Below are 22,603 nucleotides of genomic sequence, written 5' to 3' on the forward strand. Positions count from 1 at the left end.
ATGTGTATGAAAATGGCCCTGACTCCATTCAAGCCCAGGTTTAACCCTAACCCAAGCCAAGCTAGAGCTCAGTTCTCTCACTGAGCAAAAAATAGAATATAAAAGGGAAAGTTAAGCACTTTATTTAAACAAACAATTTTCACATTTTATTTATTTTCTCTTATTTTGAAATGTAGCCCTACTTTTATTTATTTAATGAGAGAACGTTATACATATCTACAATCATACATATGTTCAGTTCTATGTTATGTGTCAATAAATATTGTCAAAAAGTTTTTGAATTGTACTGAATTTATTTGATTTCACAATCAGGTATTGATTGCTTGCAGATGTTGATACAACTACTAGGCTACATAAATATATATCACACTAACTAGTTAGACATTAAGATCTTCCGGACCTTTGCTTCAAGAAATTTTCTCTTACTGGACCTCTTTAAATTTTAGTTGAATACCTCTGCTCTATGGGGTTTACTTACCACCCTTTCTCTGCTGAGCCTGGCTCTCTGCTGTGTTTCTCAGGCAGAGGGTGAATGTCACTTTGCTCTGCCACCACTATATACATATATACAGTATATACCTACATAATTATTTATAAGTGATTATTATTAAACTTTGTGATTATTAGACTTTTGGACTTCACTGTGTATTCAGCATTACATTATACATTTTTAAGTTATTTATAAAGTTTAACAGACTTATGTAATAATCATTAAAGATGACTCGCATTTTTTTATCAAATTATTAGTTTTGTTAAAGGCATCAATTGAACAATTTGTAAATATAATTTTTTATAACACAGTAATATTTGATGTGTATGAAAGAAATGTCAACAGCAAGTAAAAACAACATACAGTTGTGCTCAAAAGTTGGCATACCTTGGGAGAATTTGCAAGATGTGTACCATTTTATAAAGAAAACATGAGTGAGAAGGCAAAACAAATTTATTTTATTGCTTATAGTACTCAAGTTAATATGTAAGGCATAACAGAATGGCACAATCATCAAACAAAACATAACAAAAAAGAAAATAAGTAAATAATCGCTGTTCAAAAGCTTGCATACATTTAGTACTAAATATGGTGTATTGCCCCCTTCAGCATTAATGATGGCATGCAGTCTTTTGTAATAATTGTGCATTAAGTCTTTAATTCTCTCAGTTGGTATAGCTGTTCATTCTTCTTGGCAAAATGTGTCCAGTTCCTGTATTTTTTTTGGGCTGCCTTGCACAAACTACACAATTGAGATCTCCCTAAAGTGGCTCAATGATATTGATGTCAGGAGACAGTAATGGGCTCCAAAACCTTCACCTTTTTCACCTGTCAATCCTGCCTCACACTTTGGATTATTGTCATTTTGGAACATCCGAGAGCTTTCCTTGTTCAGCTTTCATGCTGTACAATGCAAACTGTCTAGTATTGTCTGATAACATGCTGCATTCATCTTGCCATTACGTTTTGCTAATTTCCTGTGCAACTGGAGCTCACTCCATAGTGTTTATGGTTGTGACTATAAAGTAAAATTTTGGTCTAAATATTAAATATTAGAGTTTTTATGATAATTCACTAGGAAATCAATATCAGATGGTTAAAACAGAAAAGTTTCATCAACCGAAATAGCACAATATCGTGATCACTTATCCTATAAATAATAAACAATCTGTTACAGATGGAAATCAATAAAAAAAATTCCGCATAATTATAGGTATATTTGATATTATTTACAGTTATGAACAATTACACAATGTATGCTTAATATCATCTATAAGCCATCCATCAGCCATAAGTCACATTAAGCTCCTCTTTACTGAATCATAACAAAGTTTTTCAAACAGATTTTTTTCAACCACATTAAACCTTTGGGCTTAATTTTTAATCATGTTTAAAGAAATACATTTGAACCAATTCAATGTGCAGCAAAGTTACCGGAAGAGACAAACAGGAGGCTTCTGTAGAAAAAAGGTGTGACTAATGAAAAGTTATCACGTGACAAAAATGAAACTAAAAGTGCTGACTTAGACAAAGAAGCTTCTAGCGTCGTCTTACGATACACTGACTATTAGGGAAAATGCTTTGGTGTGTGACTCTTATTCTTGTCAGCTTTACTGAATCTCGATCAGGTATGAAAACTGTGTGTGTGTGTGTGTGTGTGTGTTTGTGTGTGTGTGTGTGTGTGTGTGGAGTGACAATATTAAAAATGATACCGTTTACTTGAAGGCACAATTTATGTCACATTTTAAATAGAAAAACAAAGTTCATCTGCAGTTGAATTTCCTGTCTTTCAAGTTACAACCCTGACATATTTTAATCTCAATAGAAATTCACCATTTGCTATTTCACTTCCTCTGGCGTCGCGTACAGAGCCTGACAAAGCTACATAAATGTGATCACAATTCCTTTTGCATTTGCGTTTCCAACATCTGCACGTAAATAAATTATTATGGGGGGGTTATATTATGTCATTCATGGTCAAGCGCCTCGTGGTCAGTGAACAGGACAGAACACGTGTGAATTATTTCTCTACTGATTACCTCTTACTGTAAAGACATAATTTTAGACAGGTTAAGTGAGTTTGTGGTCTTAATAAATAGCAACAATAATAATGTTGTTTTCACCAACCTCAGAGAAGTGAATGAAAGGCTTTCTGTCTGTATTCAATAACAAAAAAGTTAACAACAAAATCTAAATGTTTGTTCTCCAAAAAAACCTGATTAGCTGCACTGTAAGTGGTGGAAGTATAATCTCTCTGGATTGTAACCAGTTCTGTACATCTCTCTGAAATGGTTTTACCAATGCACACAGAAAGAAAGGTCTAAACTTTCAATATTAGTTTTACAATTTTACACAATTTATAATATATTAATACACAATTATTCACCTCAAGATTGAATTTTAGTTTTAAAAACTTGTTTCTGGGATAAATCTCATTTAAGTTAACTTTCTTAGTCTTTGTAGGAAGAGGAGTAGATGGATATATTTTAATAGGGTTTGGGTAAAATGCTTGTAAAAGATTTAATACAACTCTATTTGTATATTTTTTATCACAAAAGTACTGGGAAAACCTTGGAGTACTCTATCTTTAACCATTAGTTACCGACAGACAATATACTGTTTTAAGAAAATAGCACACTGGTAGACACGGGCAAGAGTAAAAAGGTTCACAATGTATTTGTGATGTTGCACAACAGGACCCAACGCTCCTCATGTATAAAATTGTATTTTATACAATATTTTATACAAACAATCTCTGGTAATAACAATTTCTAGTCACAACCAACTTCTGGTCCTGCACACAGAAGGTCAGAACTTCACAAACAGCTTCTTAATAAAAATGTCCATCACAATACCAAAAATAATGACTATTTTGGATGAAGGACTTTAACAATTTTAATTTTAAACATCATTTATAATCTTGAAATTAATTGGATTTATACTCCATCTACATATTTTTAATTAGGTCCACTTTTAATTTAAAATTGACTCTATTTATTCATTTTATCATACATGTTTATTAGTAAGGAGAAGGCTGGGTAAACTATCTATCTTAGACAGAAGGATCTTGCCAAAAATTGTAAGATCTCTCTTAATTTGAATGTTGTATTAAGACTTTAGTTTCACATCTCACATATGACTAGATTCAACATTAAACCTGAATCTTTAGAAAATTGTTTAACAGAATGCAGAGCTAATGGTATTTGATGTTAATTTTTTTAGAAATAAAGTTGTCCTCTGTAAACTGCGTTATTATTTGTCTATCTAACACATTTAGCCCTTCAATGCCATTATTTTTTATCAGTATGGATAGCAGTTCTGCAACCATTATAAATAATAGTGATGAGTTACCGCAATCTTTACAAATTCCTCTTGTAATTAGAAATCTTGGACAGGCTCAATGACCAAGAGCTACAGAGCTATTGGTATCATTATATAACTTCTTATGAAATGAATAAAACACACCGAGTTAAAGAGTAAATAAAAACTGCACGTATTCTGTTCGGAACAAAGGTTGACTGTGAATGACATCACTGCAGATACAAAAAGGCCTCATAATATAATCCACACCCACAATAATGACTGACAGGTTGACGTGGAGATATTGGAAACGCAAATGTAAAGGGAATTGTGATTATATTTAAGTTTTGGCAGGCGGAAGTGAAATAGCAAATGGGGAATTGCTATTGGGATTAAAATATAGCAGGCTTGTATCTCGAAATTGTACATTGTACCTTCACGTAAACAGAAATGCAAACGGTTTGAATTATGTGGCTGTTTTTACAACGACAAGTAAGAAACGCAATTGCAAATATTATTTGCTATTCCTTTTTAATATTGTCCAAAAAATCACTGCATATGTGTGTGTGGCTGTTTAATAGAATTTTAAGCTCGTTTTATCAAATCTGATATTTTGTGCTTATATTTTTATTGAGTCGTATGTGAAGATTCTCAGTCATCCATGTGAGGTTATCTGGAAGTTGAGTCATGTCAAGTGGACTTCTTTCTAATTAGATCACAACGTTTCACTGCTCATCTGAGTAACTTCATTAGCCTGAGGGAAGTTTGCAGGAAATTAGAAAGAAGTCCAGTTGATATATTGATATGACTCCAGGCTCAACTACCAAACTCTGAGTCATATGTACATTTAGTTAGAACATTTGTCTTTGTGAAAGCTGATTTCTGGAGTGACACATGGCAACTTAAAGATCTTTAAATAGAAATTCTTCTATGTGAAAAATGACATAGGCCACCACTTGGCAACATGCTGCAGATGTACAAAGCACATAGAAATGTATAAAACTAATGCATTAAACTGGCAGTATGCTCAGAGAGGCTCAGAAACAGCATCTGCAAATTCTTCCACATACTGCACACATTAACAAACTTGAAGCCACACCGACTGCATGTAGAAAAACGCTGTAATCTGAGAAAACATCAGAACCACTGCAATAAACTGAAAACACAGCATACAATGGAAAATGGAAATGGAAATGTTTTAAAAGAACATGTGCTATCAAGTTGCCTTCAAGTAGTATATAATTATTCTACATCCCATTTCTGGTCATAATACAAGCATCATGTGTAAATGCTTTGTTGTTGTAAAGTACATAAAACCTGCACAACGCCAGGTTTATTCATACATATTTTCTTCTCTTTTTTAACTTTTATATTAACAAAGCACAAATTATTTAGGTACCTTGCTAACGATAAAATTATTTTCTTGTTTATATACATAAATGAAAATGACCAAAATGGCGAGTTCTTACAATTAAAGAGTTTAAGTAAGATTAACATGTTCACATACAGTAAAGTGCATGTGTGCAACCTTGTTCAAATAGTGCAAGACCTGAGACAGTGCAAACAGACAATACAATACACTTCCTGGTGGGGAAATTCTTATTTACAATAATTCCTATAGCCCTTGAAGACAGCATAACTACTTGGCAGAGCATTTTAATTATTTTATTTTATATATGTATTTTACTAAATTCATTTGTTGATTTATATCTAATTTACATCAGAACATCATTCATCCACCAGAACAGTGTGACTCTGATAACTGCCTGTTGGAAACTACTAACATGTATTTAACTTTAATGTTTGCCATTAATGACCTGTATTTCTTTAATGTGACCTTAAATGTTTTTTGTAATACATAAATATTATATATATTTTGTCTGACAAAAACAAGTGTTTTTCTGTAAAAATATGTAAAAACTTGCTTCTATATTTAAAAATAATGTATACAATTAAATAAAGTCAGTCATGTTACATGCACAGAATATAGTGATATATTGTATTTGCTCTTTATTACAGAGAGTTTACAGGTTATTGGTCCAGAAGCTCCTCTTGTTGCTGTAGCTGGTGAAGATCTGGTTCTGCCCTGTTTTATCAAACCCAACACCAGTGCTGTGGACATGACAGTGGAGTGGATGAGAATAGAGGAAGTGGCTTCATTAGTGCATCTCTATAGGGATCATCAAGACAGAAATGAAGATCAGGTGCAGTCCTATAGAGGAAGAACATCACTGTTTAAAGAGGAGCTACAGAAAGGCAACGCTTCACTCAAACTCTCAGATCTCAGAGTCTCTGATGAAGGAGAATACAAGTGTCTTGTTGAGGACAAACGAGTTTTGTTCTGGTACGATGACATCATTGTGAAGGTCATTGTCGAGGGTAAGATCAATTTCTGTGATGAAGGTTTCACAAAATTACAGAAAAACTGAATTTTGCTTTGTCTTGGTTTTAGTATTTAGTGTTGGACCTCTGTTGGGAAGATTTAATTACTGATGTTTATTATTATTGATGTTTTCTTTTCTAATTGATGTTTATTACTGTCCTTTTGCATCATTAAAATCTAATATTATTTTTTTCTTTATTGCCTTTAGCTCAGGGAAGCCACCCAGTGATAATGATGGAGAGTTATGATAACTCAGGAGGGATTAATCTAGTGTGTGAGTCCAGAGGCTGGAAACCTGAACCTGATGTTCTGTGGCTGGACAGAGAAGGAGTCACTCTGACTGCTGAAGATACACAGATACACAGAGACACTGAGGGCTTCAGTGTGAAAAGCCACATCACTGCTTATGATTATAGCGACTCTAACAGGTTTTACTGCAGACTTCAGCAAAAACATCACATGATGGAGACAGAGATTATCATCAATAGTAAGTTACTGTGAATGTAAAACTTTTACACTTAAGTTAGATTGTTACATTCTACTGTAATCATTACAGATTAAAATAATTAATAATGACACATGAGCTTGATGAACACCATTTATGCATCTGAACTTACATGTTATTTTTATTTTATCTATTAACTATTAAATTGAATGGTTTAAAATATGTGATGTGTTAAATGTGGGTTTATTTTAGGTAAAGTCTTTCATGCTTGGAAGTGGATTGTTGGGATTTCAGTTTCAGCATGTCTTATTGCTGTTGGATTGATCGTAACTGCAGTTGTTTGTCACAAGAAAGGTAAAATTTAATTAACTTTATTTAATAAAACCACAACATTAAGTTATACTGCAGATTATAAAACAGCCATTTTAGACTTAACATAATTAATTGAGAGAAAACTTTTTACACTGTACTTAAATATACAATGGATATAAAAATACTTTTATCCTCATTGTAAAATTGTAAAAGTTTAAAAATAAAGTAAAAACAAATAGAAAAACTTAAATACATAATAAAAATTTAAGTTACAAGAACCAGTTTGCATATGTTTTATAATTGGGGATTTGGCTGTCTTCAGAATAAACCAATCACCTTCAATCTCATTTTAAAAAGTAATTATCATAAAGCTGTCATCAATAAAATTATTCAGATTAATTCAAAATAAAGATCAGCTGGATTATTTTTTCACATTAAGAACAGGTTTAAAAAAAAAATAAATAACTTGAAAGGAATTCTTTAATTTAATAATTATTTTATTAATATTTTGATCAGTAACATGATTTGTCTGGCAGTCATATGGGCTTCATGAAATCAGTAAGAATGCTCTATAACAGATATATACCACAGTGTAGGGCACAAATGTGCCTTCTGTGAGGACGCGATGATTCAGTGCGAGGACGTGATGGTTCAGGGGTTAAGGCTTCGGGTTACTGATCAGAAGGTCGGGGGTTCAAGCCCACAAGCTGCGGAGACATCATTTTTGGACCATTGAGCAAGGCCTGTGCTCTGACCCCAGGCTTATAATAATCTGGGATATGCAACAATTTAAAGCATTTCACTGCATGTCGTACTCTGGGGTGGCTCTGCTGTTGGGGTCCTACCTAAAGTCCTACCTGGCCCTGCGGTCTGGTGTGTGGCCTTCGGAACGGGAGAGGTCTTTGGCCAGTGACTATTCTGTTCGCTGGCATTCCCTGGATCTATCATATGAGTTGAGTGCTCCCCTGGTCCCAGCTATGGTGACCTCTGGTGTATATGGTTCTCCCCGTATTTACCATCGAGGAGTGTGCTTCAGCCATCTTCGCACTTTCCTCGGGCGCAGCAATCGGAGGAGCAGATGGATAATCCGCTTTGATTAAGATTGGGTCTGCTTAATTCAAGATAGGTAGTAAATAAGACTTTTATTATAAATGACTTTTTTACTGCGTGTGAGTTGGATTGCTTATTTATTACTGAAACCTGGCTTACTGTCGGGGATTTAAGCCCTTTTGCTGAACTTTTACCTTCAAAGTGTTTGTTTGTAAATTCGCTTTGCTTAACCTGCAGGGGTGGCGGATTCTATTTCTAAAGACAAATTTTCTCATCACCAAATAGTAGAATATGATTACAGAAGTTTTGAGCTGCAGTTATTTACACTTGAACTGAAAAGTCCACTATTGATTGTCTTGTTATATTGCCCTCCTAAATACAATGCAGACTTCTTAAATGAGTTTGCAGATTTGTTGGGAGAACTGGTACCAAAGTATGATAAATTTTTAATCCTTGGAGATTTTAACACATAGAACGGGACGCCTTTATTATCACCACATATACATTACAGCAGAGTGGAATTTTTTTTCTTCACATACCCCAACTGAGGAGTTTGGGGTCAGCTATGATACAGTGCCCCTGGAGCAGGGGGGTTAAGGGCCTTGCTCAAGGGCCCAGCAGTGGCAGAGAGTTTAGCCAAAGAGTTTATTACGTTAATAAATGCCTTTGATCTAGATCATCATATAAATGTACTTACCCATCAAGGTGGACACACTCTTGATCTTGTGTTATCATATGGTATTTCTCTTTATGATCTGGAGATAGTGGATAAAGGGTTTTCTGATCATAAATGTGTTATGTTTTCTATTCCTGCATTATCAAACTCCTTGCAAGTTAAAAGGCAGGTCCGTAAATCACGATTAATCAATTCTGGTGATATTATGCAAGCTATGGATGCAAACCAGTATGAATTTAGTGCAGATGAGTTATTGTTAGAGTTCAATTCTACATGTGGGAATGTTTTAAACACAGTTACTCCTGTAAAGATCTTAAAATCTAATCCAAGAGCTGAGCCATGGATTGATGACAACATACGCTTCTTGAGGCAGTTCTGCAGAATAGCAGAGCGCAGATGGAAGAAAGATAAGCTTCATGTGTCTTTTGAAATATTAAGGTAGTCATTGTGTCATCAAAGACTGTGTGATGATTTTCTTACATTTTTTGTCAATAAGATTAGTGACATCAGATCAGGAATATCTTGTCCTTCTGCTGACCCTTCTATCTCTGTGGCTTGTATGACAGAGTTCAAGCAATTTGAACCTATTTCTCTTTCTCATCTACAAGAAATAGTGGGTCAATTAAAGCCGTCGGGCTCCACTATGGATGCCATCCCATCATTTCTATTGAAACAAGTATTTGATGCAGTGAACCCGTATCTTTTAAATATTATAAATCGATGTCTGGAAACTTGCATAGTACCGGAAGAGCTAAAACATGCTATAGTTCGGCCAGAAACCAAACTTGGTCTTAAATGTTTTGGCTAATTTTAGACCTGTTTCTAATTTGCCTTTTATTTCAAAGATTTTAGAGAAGACAGTGTTGCAACAATTGCAGAGTTTTCTGGATAAAAATAAAGTATTTGAGTTTTTCAATCAGGTTTTCAAAAATACCATTCGACAGAGACTACACTCCTGAAGGTTCCTAACGATGTGTTAATAGCTGCTGATTCTGGAGTTTGTATCATACTTGTACTGCTAGATCTGAGTGCGGCTTTCGATACGATAGATCATTGCATTCTTCTTGCTCGCTTGGAGCGTTGTGCTGGTATTAAAGGAGCTGCCCTTGAATGGTTTAAATCGTATCTGTCAAATAGGAAGTTCAGTGTTGATATTTGGAAATATACGTAAGAGGCTGCTGTTCTATCTTGTGATGTTCCTCAGGGATCTATTTTAGCTCCCATTCTTTTTACATTATACAGTATATGCTCCCATTAGGGTCTATTTTCAGGAAACATGGGCTGTAGTCGCATTGCTATGCAGACAACACAAGTTTATTTACCCCTAAAACCTAATCTTGATGGGCAAGAAACATTTAGGGCCTGCTTATCTGATGTGAAAGCTTGGTTATCTTTAAATTTTCTCAATTTTAATGAAAATAAAACTGAAATAATAGTTTTTGATTCAGTTAACTCTACTTGCCAAATAACACCATGTAATTTAACCATTTCTGCAAAGCCTTGGGCAGAGAACTTGGGCTTTGTTTTTGACGATGGCTTAAAATAAGCAGATCAATTCAGTGGTCAAATCCTGCTTTTTCAGCCTCGTCTTTTAGCTGAAGTTAAACCTGTTTTATCATAACTTTGAAAGAATAATTCATGCATTTTTAACATCAAGGCTGGATTATTGTAACTCACTGTACTATGGGATTAGTCAAACATCGTTATCTGGATTACAGATACTGTAGTACAAAATGTGACGGCAAGACTTCTGACATGTACAGTACTAAAAAACGAGACCATATTACTCCTGTACTACGTTCTCTGCACTGGTTGGTGATACGATATCGTGTTGATTTTAAAATTCTTCTATTAGTATTTAAATCTTTAAACGGTTTGGCCCCTCCTTATCTCTCTGATTTACTGACAGAACATTGTCCAGTTGTGCCTGTCATCTAATCAGAGACTGCTAGCAATTCCGAAATCAAAGCTGAGAAGTAGGGGTGATCGTGCCTTTTCAGTAGCAGCTCCCAGACTGTGGAATGTGTTGCCTGTTAGCATTAGATTTTCTCCTTCCATATTGGTTTTTAAAGTTAAGTTAAAAACATAACTTTTTGAATCAGCATATGGTCCAGTATGAAATTTATTGTACTGTATTGTGTGCTTGTGTTCTATGTTTTTTTATCTATTATTGATATTTTATTGTTTTTTGCATTGATATAAAGCACACTGGCCAACTGGTGTTGTGTGTAGTTGTGCTATAGAAATAAAATTGACCTTAAATTGACATTGACATTGACACGTGACAAACAAAATTTGAATTTGATTTGATGTTTATTAATGATATCTACTTCTTACAAGATCATGGAACTGAATGGTCAGTACATTTGTACACATTTTAATGGAGCTCTAGTCTAATACAGATTTTTATCTATGAAGCACACATGCCAGACTAATTAATGATTTTAATGTCATTAAGTGATAATAATACATATATTCATTTTTATGAGGTTGTTCCTACAGGACCAGTTATTGTTGGATAACTTTTTCTGACAGTGAATGAAATTATCTTTTAAAATAATTTATTTACTTATTTACTATTTAAGTTTATGTCAAATTAAATTTTGTTTAACGATATGAAACTGTTATATGTGACATACAAAAACAGAGGACTCAGTAACAGGGAAAATACTTCCCCTGTATGCTAGTTAGTGGATTACATTATTTTGTAGAATAATATTGCATGTAGGTGAGCACAATGTCTTAGACACCACATTTCTGCTGTCAGCTCTTCAACTATAGCTGACTAATTAGTGTAATATTAATATTCTAATGATACAGATGCTGGAAGTTGGTAGCTGCTTTTAATGCTGAGATTTCACCAGGAGTGACTGTGGTTATAAGAAATCTGATGGTGAATGAGCTACAACTTTACCTTTACTGCTGAGCTACATGTACATCATAGGCAGCAGCAATATTTTTCCTCCTTAAAAATAGGTTTTGTTGAGTGTAAACATTGACTACAGTTTACTAGTATAATTTTAGTTGATACTTTACGTTTGCTATTTTGACTTATGTAAGAAATAAAAAGCATTATAAAAGTGTTCAAGCATTATATACAGTTTTCCCTTTGGGTAATTTAAATGAAGTTACGCATTGAATATGTATTGAGTGTAAGAACTGAATGTCTCCCAAATGGCTGGGCTACACCTTGTTGTCTAGCTGATTGTCTTTAAATGTTAATCATGGTCACGTACACCTTGTCTTGGTATTGTTATAATTGTTATCAACCAAGTGGTCACTTTAAATGGTAATCACGGTCACGTAAACCCTTTGTTCGTGGTGATCCTGCTTGTCCTACTGTGATGCTTTGTCCTGCTGCCGTTCCCATATTTATAATTGAATCAAGTTTATACGTTTAGAGTCCTAAACGTATTACCTTATGATACTTAAACCATTTTAGGAATGAGCTCTTTTAGATGTGTACCTTGGAGTGGAATTTGGGTGCAATTACTGTAATTTCTTACACTTACTTTGATTAAAAAGATGAACTATGTGAGCTAGCATTTTATACATTTGTTTGTGGTTTAAAATATTCCAAACAAATGTGTTTAAATAAATGTGTTTAATCAAATCTGTTTTATCTTCAGAGATGAAGAAGGAGAAGGAGAAAGATTTTTTGTGCTTTTAAGAACACATTGATTGGACAAATTATAGATAGAACATCTATGAAGCAATCAACAGACTCCAACATCCAAAAGACAGACAATTAATATGTGTTACATAGTGAGTGGTGTCTTCAGTTATGTGTTCACACTGAATTAAAGTAATCAAAAATGGTATCTGGGAAGTTTGTGAAGTTGTTTAGGCTGCTGTAGTGATGTAGGTTTTGTGGCGGAAATTCTATTCTATTAATCAGAGATAATAGTTCAAGTGAACTTTTCCTAAGTTGCTGAGAGTTCTGTGGAATATCAAACTTCTTTATTCAATACACTTGCAAGTGTGAAGTCAGTCTGGGTTGCTCCATATGATCAGCAGTGCTGACAGGATCAAGATGACACTCATTTTCCCTTTATGGCACCCGGCACACTCTTTTTCCGTACCCCTAGTCACTGGCCTGCCCAGCAGACCAGTGGGTGTCTCAGTAATCTAGTGCACGTCACGAGTGTCCGTCGGTGGTGCCGGGACACTCGTCCGTCGTCAGTGGAACGAGATGTCATGTCTCACAGGTCAAACGGTGCAAAAACCAATACAGATATAAAACATAAATCAACAACAAAGCAGGGGACAGATATGGACTATGCCATCAGTACAAAAAAAATATACTCAAGAAATAAATATAAATATAAGTATGTAGACTATACAATGCTACAATGCTACCCTTAATATTGTACACTTGCAACAGGAGGCATTCAAAGTTAAGCAGCTGGTAGCGGACTAGTGCAAGATGCAATGTGCAACACGAGCATGTAAACGTGTAATATTCGTGGGTTTAGAACACCGTTTTAGTTTTTGATGTGCCAGTGTGCTAATGCTGTAGTGAGTGTGGCAGGTGGCGATCAGGTGGGTTACATCACAGGAGGCCTGTATATTTTCAGTGGTGGCAGTGGAGGTTTGAGGTTTGAGTTCAGGGCTGTCACAGCTTGGGGAAAAAACTGTTCTGCAGTCTAGCAGAGCATTTTCTGATGGTCCTAATGCTGAGCTGAAATGAACAGCATTCTGACGTGGGAATTTTTGTTTTCAAGGTGTGTGAGGGCTAGGTGGAGGCTAAGGGCAATTGCATCGTCTGTGGATTGGTTCCGGCGATATGCAAACTGGAGCGGATCGAGGGTGTTGGGGAGACTGGTTGTTATATTTTTCATGACTAGCCTGTGCGGTTGTTGTAGGTGGCTGCCTCTCTGAACATATTCCAGTCCATGCACTGAAAGCAGTCCTGGAGTTTTGAGGTAGCATCCTCTGGACAGACTGTGATAAGTTTCTGAACCGGTTTTGCACGTATCAGGAGTGGTCTATATGCAGGGATTCGTATAACAGATATGTGATCTGAGAACCTGAGGTGGGGGCGGGGCTCAGCCCTGTATGCATGCTTCTCTGTAGTGTAAACCAAGTCCAGTATATTATTTCCCCTTGTTCCACGTGAGCGGAAACCCAGTATTCCTTTCACAATGTGCACCAAAAAATTGTACTTACATCAATCGTTGTTTAAAAAAACCCTCTGGAGTCTGCTCGTTCTTTCTCTCTGCAAGGTTCTTTTTCCCTATAGGATAGTCCCAGTCCCACACTGAGTACCGCTGTCCTTTGGGTCAGACAGGAGGTTGAAACAACTTGACGTGACTTCTGCAGCAGTCCGTCGCCTCTCAGGTGGTCCTGTGGACGAACGAACTATCCAGGACGAGCCCCCAGAAAATGTGGAGGGAATTCTATTCTATTAATCAAAGATAATAGTTCAAGTGAACTTTTCCTAAGTTGCAGAGAAGAACACAACAGTGTCCTGTTAAATATCAAACTTCTTTATTCAATACACTTGCAAATGTGAAGTCAGTCTGTCCTGACCTACAGTAAGTCTGAACAGAGTGAGCTGAGTTGGATGTAAGGTCATAGTCTTTTATACATGGAGGTAGACAAAAGGTTCATAAGCATGTGTGTGTCTTCCACTGTGCATGACTTTCTCTAATCTTGTCTTTGCACAAGCAGTGCAACGGTCCCTCCGTTAGTCTCCGTTATTTCCACAAACCTGCAGCCTGCAATGTTCTTGTCTCTTCAGCCTAGTGTGCAACTGGAAACTGTTCAGTTCCCCTTTGTTACTTTTTGCTGTTCCTAGTATTTGGTGTGTGAGTGTCTTGGTACAGAATGTTCAATGTTCATTTTTGTTATTCACAACATTTTCTATTACAGTTTCACACAAAAAGTGTTTAAAACGGGTTTAATACAATGTTAACTGTTTACTGAAATTTTACAGATAGGGTGTGTGTGTGGTCAGAAGTAAATAAATGACTGAGATGGACTACTATCCTTACTGATGACTAAATGATCATTAAACACAGACATATGACAATTTAACAGGGGTGTATAAACGTTTTATTTCCATTGTATTGGCTAAAAATTACAATCCATAATCTACAGCCATTGTAATATCAGATGATCCACTAGATCAGGAATCTTCAATCGTATACACAAAGGTCTGGTGTGACTGCAGTCTTTTAAAGCAGACAAATAAGACAAACTTCTTGATATCTGAGACTGGATATGAGCTGATTAATGTGGAGTAAGTTGTGTCTGAAATCCTGCAGCCACATCACCACTTTGTAAGTAAGATTGAAGAGCCCTGAACTAGAGGACACAAAATATACATATAACAATGTGATAGTAGTTTATGTACAGATAAATGCTGCTACAAATAAATCACTACTAAACTGAACAGAGAAACAGATCAAATCTACTCAAAATATTACTGGAAATTAATTATTTAATTCCATTTAATTCAATGTCTAAAATAATATTAGATTTTAAAAGGAAGATACTGTAGAACAATGATTTATAATATCTCAGGTAACTGCTGCTATAGTACTGTGTTCATTTCAGTATTTCTGCACACACAATATTGTTGAACATACAGTATTTACACTGGTCTGCGCTGTTTCTGTTTATTGTCTTTTGTGTATTGTCTTTTTTTGTATTGTCTTGTATTTTTTTGTCTGCACTGTCTTTTGTCCTGCACTGTCTTTCTGTCTTGTTTGTCTTGTCCTGCACTGTTTGCACCAGGTTGCACAGATGCACTTTATGTATCTAGGACTACTTACTAAGTCCTTAGCTCTGTCTTTGTTTTTATGTAGCACTATGATCCTGTTGTCTTATTTCACTGTGTACTGCAACAGCTATATATGGTTTAAATGACATTCATTATTATAATTTGACTGATCTGAGATATCTGAGATATGTATTTTACAAACTGAAAAAAACACTTGGAGAATATAGATGTCACAACCAGGGAAGGAAGGAGACGGACCCGTACACAGGACAGCTTCAAATGAATGGGGTTTAATAAAAGATAAAGACAAAGACAGTAAATGACGAGGACTAAGACCATACAACTCACTTAAATACAAAAGACAATGAGATACAATTAGGATCAGGTGTGGAGACAGGGAGGAGCAGACGAAGGCGGGGCAGACACGTGACAACAACGATAACAATAACAGCACATGGCCGAAAGTCCGGGCTGATGCCTGACAATAGAATGTAATATATATAAATTTGATTAACACTTTAGTTTTAGATCACTAACATGATTTGTCTGGCAGTCATTTGGGCTTCATAAAATCAATATGATAGATAATAGATATATATATTTTTATATAATAGATATATATTTTTAGCCCCACAGTATAGGGCTAAAATGTGTTCACCTGCCTTCTGTAAGGTTTATTAATGATATCTACTTCTTACAAGGTCATGGAACCGAATGGTCAGTACATTTGTACACATTTTTAATGGAGCTCTAATCAAATACAGATTTTTATTAATGAAGCACACATGCCAGACTAATTAATGATTTTAATGTCATTAAGTGATAATAATACATATCGTCACTGTCGGGCGGAAACCTCGTATGTCCAAATTTAGTCAATTTCATATTTTTTCACATATCGATGCTATTGGTCAGTCCCCACATGGGTCTGTTATTTTTACAAGTTATTAAAGAATCTAAAGTCTTGAAAATAGCTTGAGCGCAAATCTCATAACTCCACTGGACACGTCAACTGTCCACCTCTTCCTCACTCCACGAGAGAGATTCGCGTCATATTTCTCCTTAATAAGAGTCGCAACGAATCAACACGTCTTCTGAGGTAAATGTGTTCAAAACACTGGGCTCAAAGAAAAAAAAATCTTGACCCCCGCTAGTTCTGGTGCTCGTCTGAGGACAGGAATTTAGTGCAAGACAATCCACTGTAACGCAGACTAAACCCTGTGCATTGCAGATAAGATACAGCGTTTTTTTAATTTCCTGAAAAATAACGGTTTTGGAGATACGAGGATTTCGTCTGACAGCGACGATATATTTACTTTTATGAGGTTGTTCCTACAGGACCAGTTGGTGTTGGATAACTTTTTTCTGATAGTTAAATTGAAACCCTAACCCTAACTTCTAAAATGTGAATTTATTTGTCAAATTAAATTTTGTTAGAAGATAAGAAACTATTATATGTGACATGTAATATTTAGTATGTAATATTTCCCCTGTGTGCAATTTAGTGGATTACATTATTTTGTAGAATAATAATATAATTTACAAATAATTCAGAGCTGAAATGAACAAAAAACAAATTAGATCAACTTAAATCTGGTTTCTACACATAATTCTTGAATAGAAAATAATATTAATGATTTAAACAGTATCCATCAAGTATCTAAGTAAATCTCTAATATTAATATTTTTCTCTTTTCAGAACTGCAGAGACAGAGACTGAGTGTGGAATACGGTAATTACACCTGATTTTATAAAAATTTAGGATTTTCTGTGAGTGTAATATTTACAGTTCCCTCCAAATGTGTTGGGTTGTAAAGTCAATTGTATTTTGCTCTACACTTAACACTGGTTTGAGATCAACATGTGAACATGCAACAATAGATGAGATTTTCAGCCTCCTGACATTTACAACTAGATGTGTTAAACAACTCAGAAAATGGCACCTTTTGTCTGAACCTGTGTCTTTTCAAGTGATAGAAATGATTGAAATGTGACTGATACTTGTTTATAAGCATTGGGTTTAGCCAGTGAAACAATTTGGGAGGATCTGAAAAAAAGAAAGAAAAGTGACGATGGTAGTTGATGACAAATATTGTGAGAGCTGTGAAGAAAAACCCCAAAACAGCATTCAGTAACATCACAAACAACCTCCAAAGCAAACCCAAAACACACTGGCAGCAAAATACTGGACTTAATCAGGGGGAAAAGTGGAAGGTTTTATATTGGCCAAGTCAAAAACCAAACCTTAACCAAACTGAGCAACATTTCACCTCCATTTCACACCTAAAACTAACAATAACTGAAAGAAGCTGCAATACAAGTATTGAAAGCATCACAAAAGAAAAATGCAGCAAATGAATAAAAGATGTAATTTTTGTACATTATTGTATATATTATGATGTTGTGTTTGTTTAATGTTACTTTATTTGGACTATAATGTCATTAAACTACATGTTTTCACAGAGTTATTAAAGAAGAAGCAGTATGCAGGTAAGAATAATTCTTTACACTTAAAGGCCCCAGATTAAAACCATCCTAACTGTAATAATACAGCACAGAACTGCCCACTTTTAGGGCTTTTGTTGCCCCACATTGCTTCCACATGCTCCTCTGCTTTCAGGTGCGAATCCACACAGGATGCAAAACAAACATAGAGACAGAGACATAAGCAGGTCAAAGTCACAGCACAAACCTCATAACACAAGCAGGTAGCAACAAGTAGCCAAAGTACAATAATAGTCCACCAGCGCAGGTCTTTAATCCACGATGGTCACTGTCCATAAACAGGAAATAATACACACACAGGAAATAATCCACGGGGAAAATGGGAGAGCAAAAATAGAGAAAAAAAAAACAAACAGAAAAAACACGAGAGCCGAAAACCAAAACAAAGTGCAGCAGCAAAAAGAGCACGACTGAAGTCCACAAAAACAGGTGAAACAAAAAGGAAAAGTAACTCCAACCTGGTAAAAGTCCACTCGGGCAAACAGCAGCGAGTCCCTGAGAAATAACTAGAACAGGAGGACGGTGAGAAAACTCACAGATCACGACGTAACTGTAGAGAGATCATCTGGTGAAAATCACACAGAAACACTTAAACAGCGCTGCCGGGATTCAGTGGCTGCTGACCGGTAAGTGACGTCACCAATGACCGCCGCAAACTGGAACTCCGGAGGAATCCGCTGACATCAAGTCAATATTCACATCTATTTTTTTACTGTTCACTAATTCACATTCAATATTACAGTGTTTCAGCATAGAAAAGTCAAGTTTATCGTCCGTGTTACTCAGTGTTAGGTAAAGACAATCGAGCATGGAGCATGTTGTACAGTTTTGTGTCCTGACATTAAATAAACACACAAAGGTTTTAGTCCAAATTACAGACTTGGAGTAAATCACTGTTCTTTCCCCTTCAATGTTCAGCTTTATGATTGGATTGAATTCAGCTTCACTGGATGATGATTTAATATTTTTACCTGTTTACTCATATCACACACTGTGTTTCTCTCAGTGGATGTGACTCTGGATCCTGATACAGCAAATCCATATCTCATCCTGTCTGCTGATGGAAAACAAGTGACACGTGGAGACACACAACAGAATCTCCCTGATACACCTCAGAGGTTTGAATATCCATGTGTTCTGGGTAAGCAGAGTTTCTCCTCAGGGAGATTTTATTATGAGGTGAAGGTCAGTGGGAAAACTGACTGGACATTAGGAGTCGTGAGAGAGAACATTAACAGGAAGTGGTGGATTATAAAGACTCCTCAGGATGGATTCTGGACTGTGTGGCTGAACAATGAGAATCAGTATAAGGCTCTTGCTGGTCCCTCTGTCCCCCTCACACTGAGAGAGAAGCTGGAGGTTGTGGGGGTGTTTGTGGATTATGAGGAGGGTCTGGTCTCCTTTTATGATGTGAAGTCCAGATCTCATATCTACTCTTTCACTGGTCAGACTTTCACTAAGAAACTCTATCCATACTTCTATCCTGGTTTTAATGAAGGAGGTAAAAATTCAGCACCACTGATCATCTCTCCTGTATTTAAGACTGAATGAATTTTCACCTCACAAATTTAATCTATTAAATGTTGAGGATAAAAAAGCAACATTTTACTTTTTTAGTTAAATTTTAGAAACACATTTTCCCTTTTAAAATTCTGTACAGAATTTTATTTTAATACCTGTTTTTTTATTGTAATCCTAAAGTCTGTTTTATATGATTATGTGACATTATGATTGTGGAACTTTGTCATTATAAATCACATATAAATAAAGATCATTTACAGTTTACTTTGAGTTTTACTGAAGAATTTAATTTGATCAATAAAATGTATAAAGTTCAGCTGCTGATGTCTGTGTAGATAAAAACAAACTAAACTCTGTTTCTCTTTAAAACTTCATCAAACACAAACACAATCAGATTCATATTTTATTTAGAAATAAAAATCTCATGTTAAAATCTCTTTATCAGCATTAATAAGCTCATGTCTAAAAGGATGGACAGCAGATGGAGCTTCATTAATATTCATAGTGTAAGTGCTACCTGATTGGTCAGTGAAATGTTCTGACGTTTCATGTTGATGCACGTGACCGTTTTATGACTGCTGTGAAAAATCATCTTGAGGAGATCAAACTGACCAGAGCAAGAAACAGGATAAAACAGACACCGGGAAAACAGAACACTGTATTAAACACGAGTAGAACAAACAACAGCTCAGTACAGCAGTAAAATACTAGACAATATATAATACTTCACGACGTAAACTAGCGTGAGCAGGATTTAAATGTCCACAAGCACCAGAAGTGACACTGTTAAAGTGTTAGAGCTCTGTCTCCCTCTGGTGGTGAGGAAGTGCAAGAGAAACTGTTACAATATAATAATAACAATAATAACAATAATAACAATAATAATAATAATAATGGTAAACAACATAGATCATAGTGATTTTTGTATCAGGCCACACAATTTTTAGATGAACAAAAATACTAAAAATATATAAATGTAATGTGACGTGTTTCTTATTACCCAGATGTGTCCTGTTAGATTGATCATTTAAATAATAAATAGTTCTGAACATCTACACTTGGTTTTAGTCTCCAGTTTTAGTTGTGAAGACTGAATGTGTTGTTAAAAAGGAAAACATTTTATATTTCTCATCTTTGACAGACTCTATTATATTATAATTGTGGATTCTTTGTGTTCTCTGTATGAATGAAATGATTTAATAAAATTTGATGAGGCAGTGGGCCATTCTGTATACTTCTCTGTTAAAATACGCAAATGAATAAAATTATTTTTAATGTCACTGATGTGTAGAAAAAAAATTTAAAAGAATATATAACTTATAGTTTACACAAAATATAAATTTCTTATCAAAAATGTGATTTCAGTGTTTATACTAAACTAGTTTGAATTATGTAAAGTAAGCACATATAAAATGTTCCATATTAATGTAAATGATGTAAATACTGTAACTATAATTGCTGTATTAATTGTTGGCTGCTGCAGAATTCCACTGGCTTGGGTTTGATCCTTTGTTCCTCCCAAGTGAGAGTTTAGAGATTTATTTATACAGAGCTTTTAAAATATTGTGGTGGACCAGTTGGTGTTGGATAACTTTTTCTGACCGTGAATGAAATTATCTTTTAAAATGTTAATTTATTCACCCAATTTTTTTGTACATTTATGCTGTCAGCTCTTCAACTATAGCTGACTAATAAGTGTAATATTAACATACAGATGCTGGAAGCTGGTAATTATACCTGAACTTCTGAATGAGTAGAAGATATAATAATAATGTTCAGATGTATAACATTGCATAACTAGATGTGATTCATGGGCAGAAGCAATATTTTTCCAGCTTTAAAATAGGTTTTCTTGAGTGTAAACAATAACTGCAGTATACCAGTAAAATTTCAGCTGATAACTTTTACAACCCGAACTCAGAAAAAGTTGGCAGGTTTTTTAAATTAAATTAAAAATTAAGACTTTTAAATCATATGCGCCAATATTTTATTCACAATAGAACGTGGATAATATAACAAATGTTCAAAAAGAAAAATTTTAAACTTTTATCCATTAAATGAGCTCATTTCAAATTTGATGCCTGCTACTGGTCTCAAAAAAGATGGCATGAGGAAATTAATGGCTGAAAAGCAAGAAGTTTTATAAAGATTCAGCTGGGAGAACATTTAGCAACTAATTAAGTTAATTAATATTAGGCCTGTAACATGATTAGCTATAAAAGGGATGTCTTATAGAGGCAGAGTCTCTCAGAATTAAAGATAGGCAGAGATTCTCTAATCTGTGAAAGAGTGCGAAATACTTTAAAAACAATGTTCCCCAACATCAGATTGCAAAGGCTTTGCAAATCTCATTATCTACAGTGATTAACATCAAAAGATTCAGAGAAACTGGAGAAATCTCTGTGCCTAAGGGACAAGGCCAAAGGCCTTTATTGTGTGCTTCGGGCCCTCAGACGACACTGCATCACTCATCGGCATGATTGTTTCAGTGTCATTACTAAATGGACCCAGGAATGCTTACAGAAACCACTGTCGGTAAACACAATCCACCTTGCCAACTAAAGCTCTATCATGCAAAAAGGAAGCCATATGTGAACATGGTCCAGAAGCGCCATCGTGTCCTGTGGGCCAAGGCTCATTTAAAATGGACTCTTCCAAGTGGAAGTGTTTTATGGTCAGACGAGTACAAATTTAACATTCTTGTTGGGAATCACGGACATCGTGTCCTCCGGACTAAAGAGAAGGGAGACCTTCCAGTGTGTTATCAGTGTTCAGTTCAAAAGCCAGCATCTCTGATGGTATGGGTGTGCATAAGTGCATACGGTGTGGACAGCTTACATGTTTTGCAAGGCACTACTGTATATATGCTGAAAGGTATATAAAGGTTAAAAGCAACATATGCTCCCCTCTAGATGGCATCTATTTCAGGGAAGGCCTTGTGTAGGACTTGTGCAGGACAATGCAAAACCAAATACTGCAGCTATTACAACAGCATGGCTTTGTCGTAAAAGTGTCCTGGTGCTAAATTGGCTGCTTGCAGTCCAGGTCTTTCACCTATAGAGAACATTTGGCACATCATTAAACAAAAAACATGTCAAAGACAACTACGAAACTTTCAGCCGCTGGAACTCTTTACCAGGCAAGAATCATCAAATTAGAAATTAACTCATTTAGTGGATAAAAGTGTCAAATTT

General features: G+C 35.3%; 1 protein-coding gene across 1 annotated transcript; it reads left to right on the forward strand.

Moving 5' to 3' along the window:
- Positions 1-1,990: 1,990 nt before the first annotated feature.
- On the forward strand, positions 1,991-19,673 carry LOC132848853 (butyrophilin subfamily 1 member A1-like). Its single transcript, XM_060874903.1, has 7 exons — positions 1,991-2,118; positions 5,810-6,169; positions 6,382-6,660; positions 6,871-6,972; positions 17,083-17,115; positions 17,847-17,873; positions 18,895-19,673. Exons 1-7 carry the CDS (start codon positions 2,067-2,069, stop codon positions 19,437-19,439), a joined length of 1,398 nt encoding a protein of 465 aa, XP_060730886.1. The 5' UTR covers positions 1,991-2,066; the 3' UTR covers positions 19,440-19,673.
- The last annotated feature ends 2,930 nt before the right edge of the window (positions 19,674-22,603 follow it).

The sequence above is a fragment of the Tachysurus vachellii genome, chromosome 7 (genome assembly GCF_030014155.1).
Source record: "Tachysurus vachellii isolate PV-2020 chromosome 7, HZAU_Pvac_v1, whole genome shotgun sequence".
Taxonomy (NCBI): domain Eukaryota; kingdom Metazoa; phylum Chordata; class Actinopteri; order Siluriformes; family Bagridae; genus Tachysurus; species Tachysurus vachellii.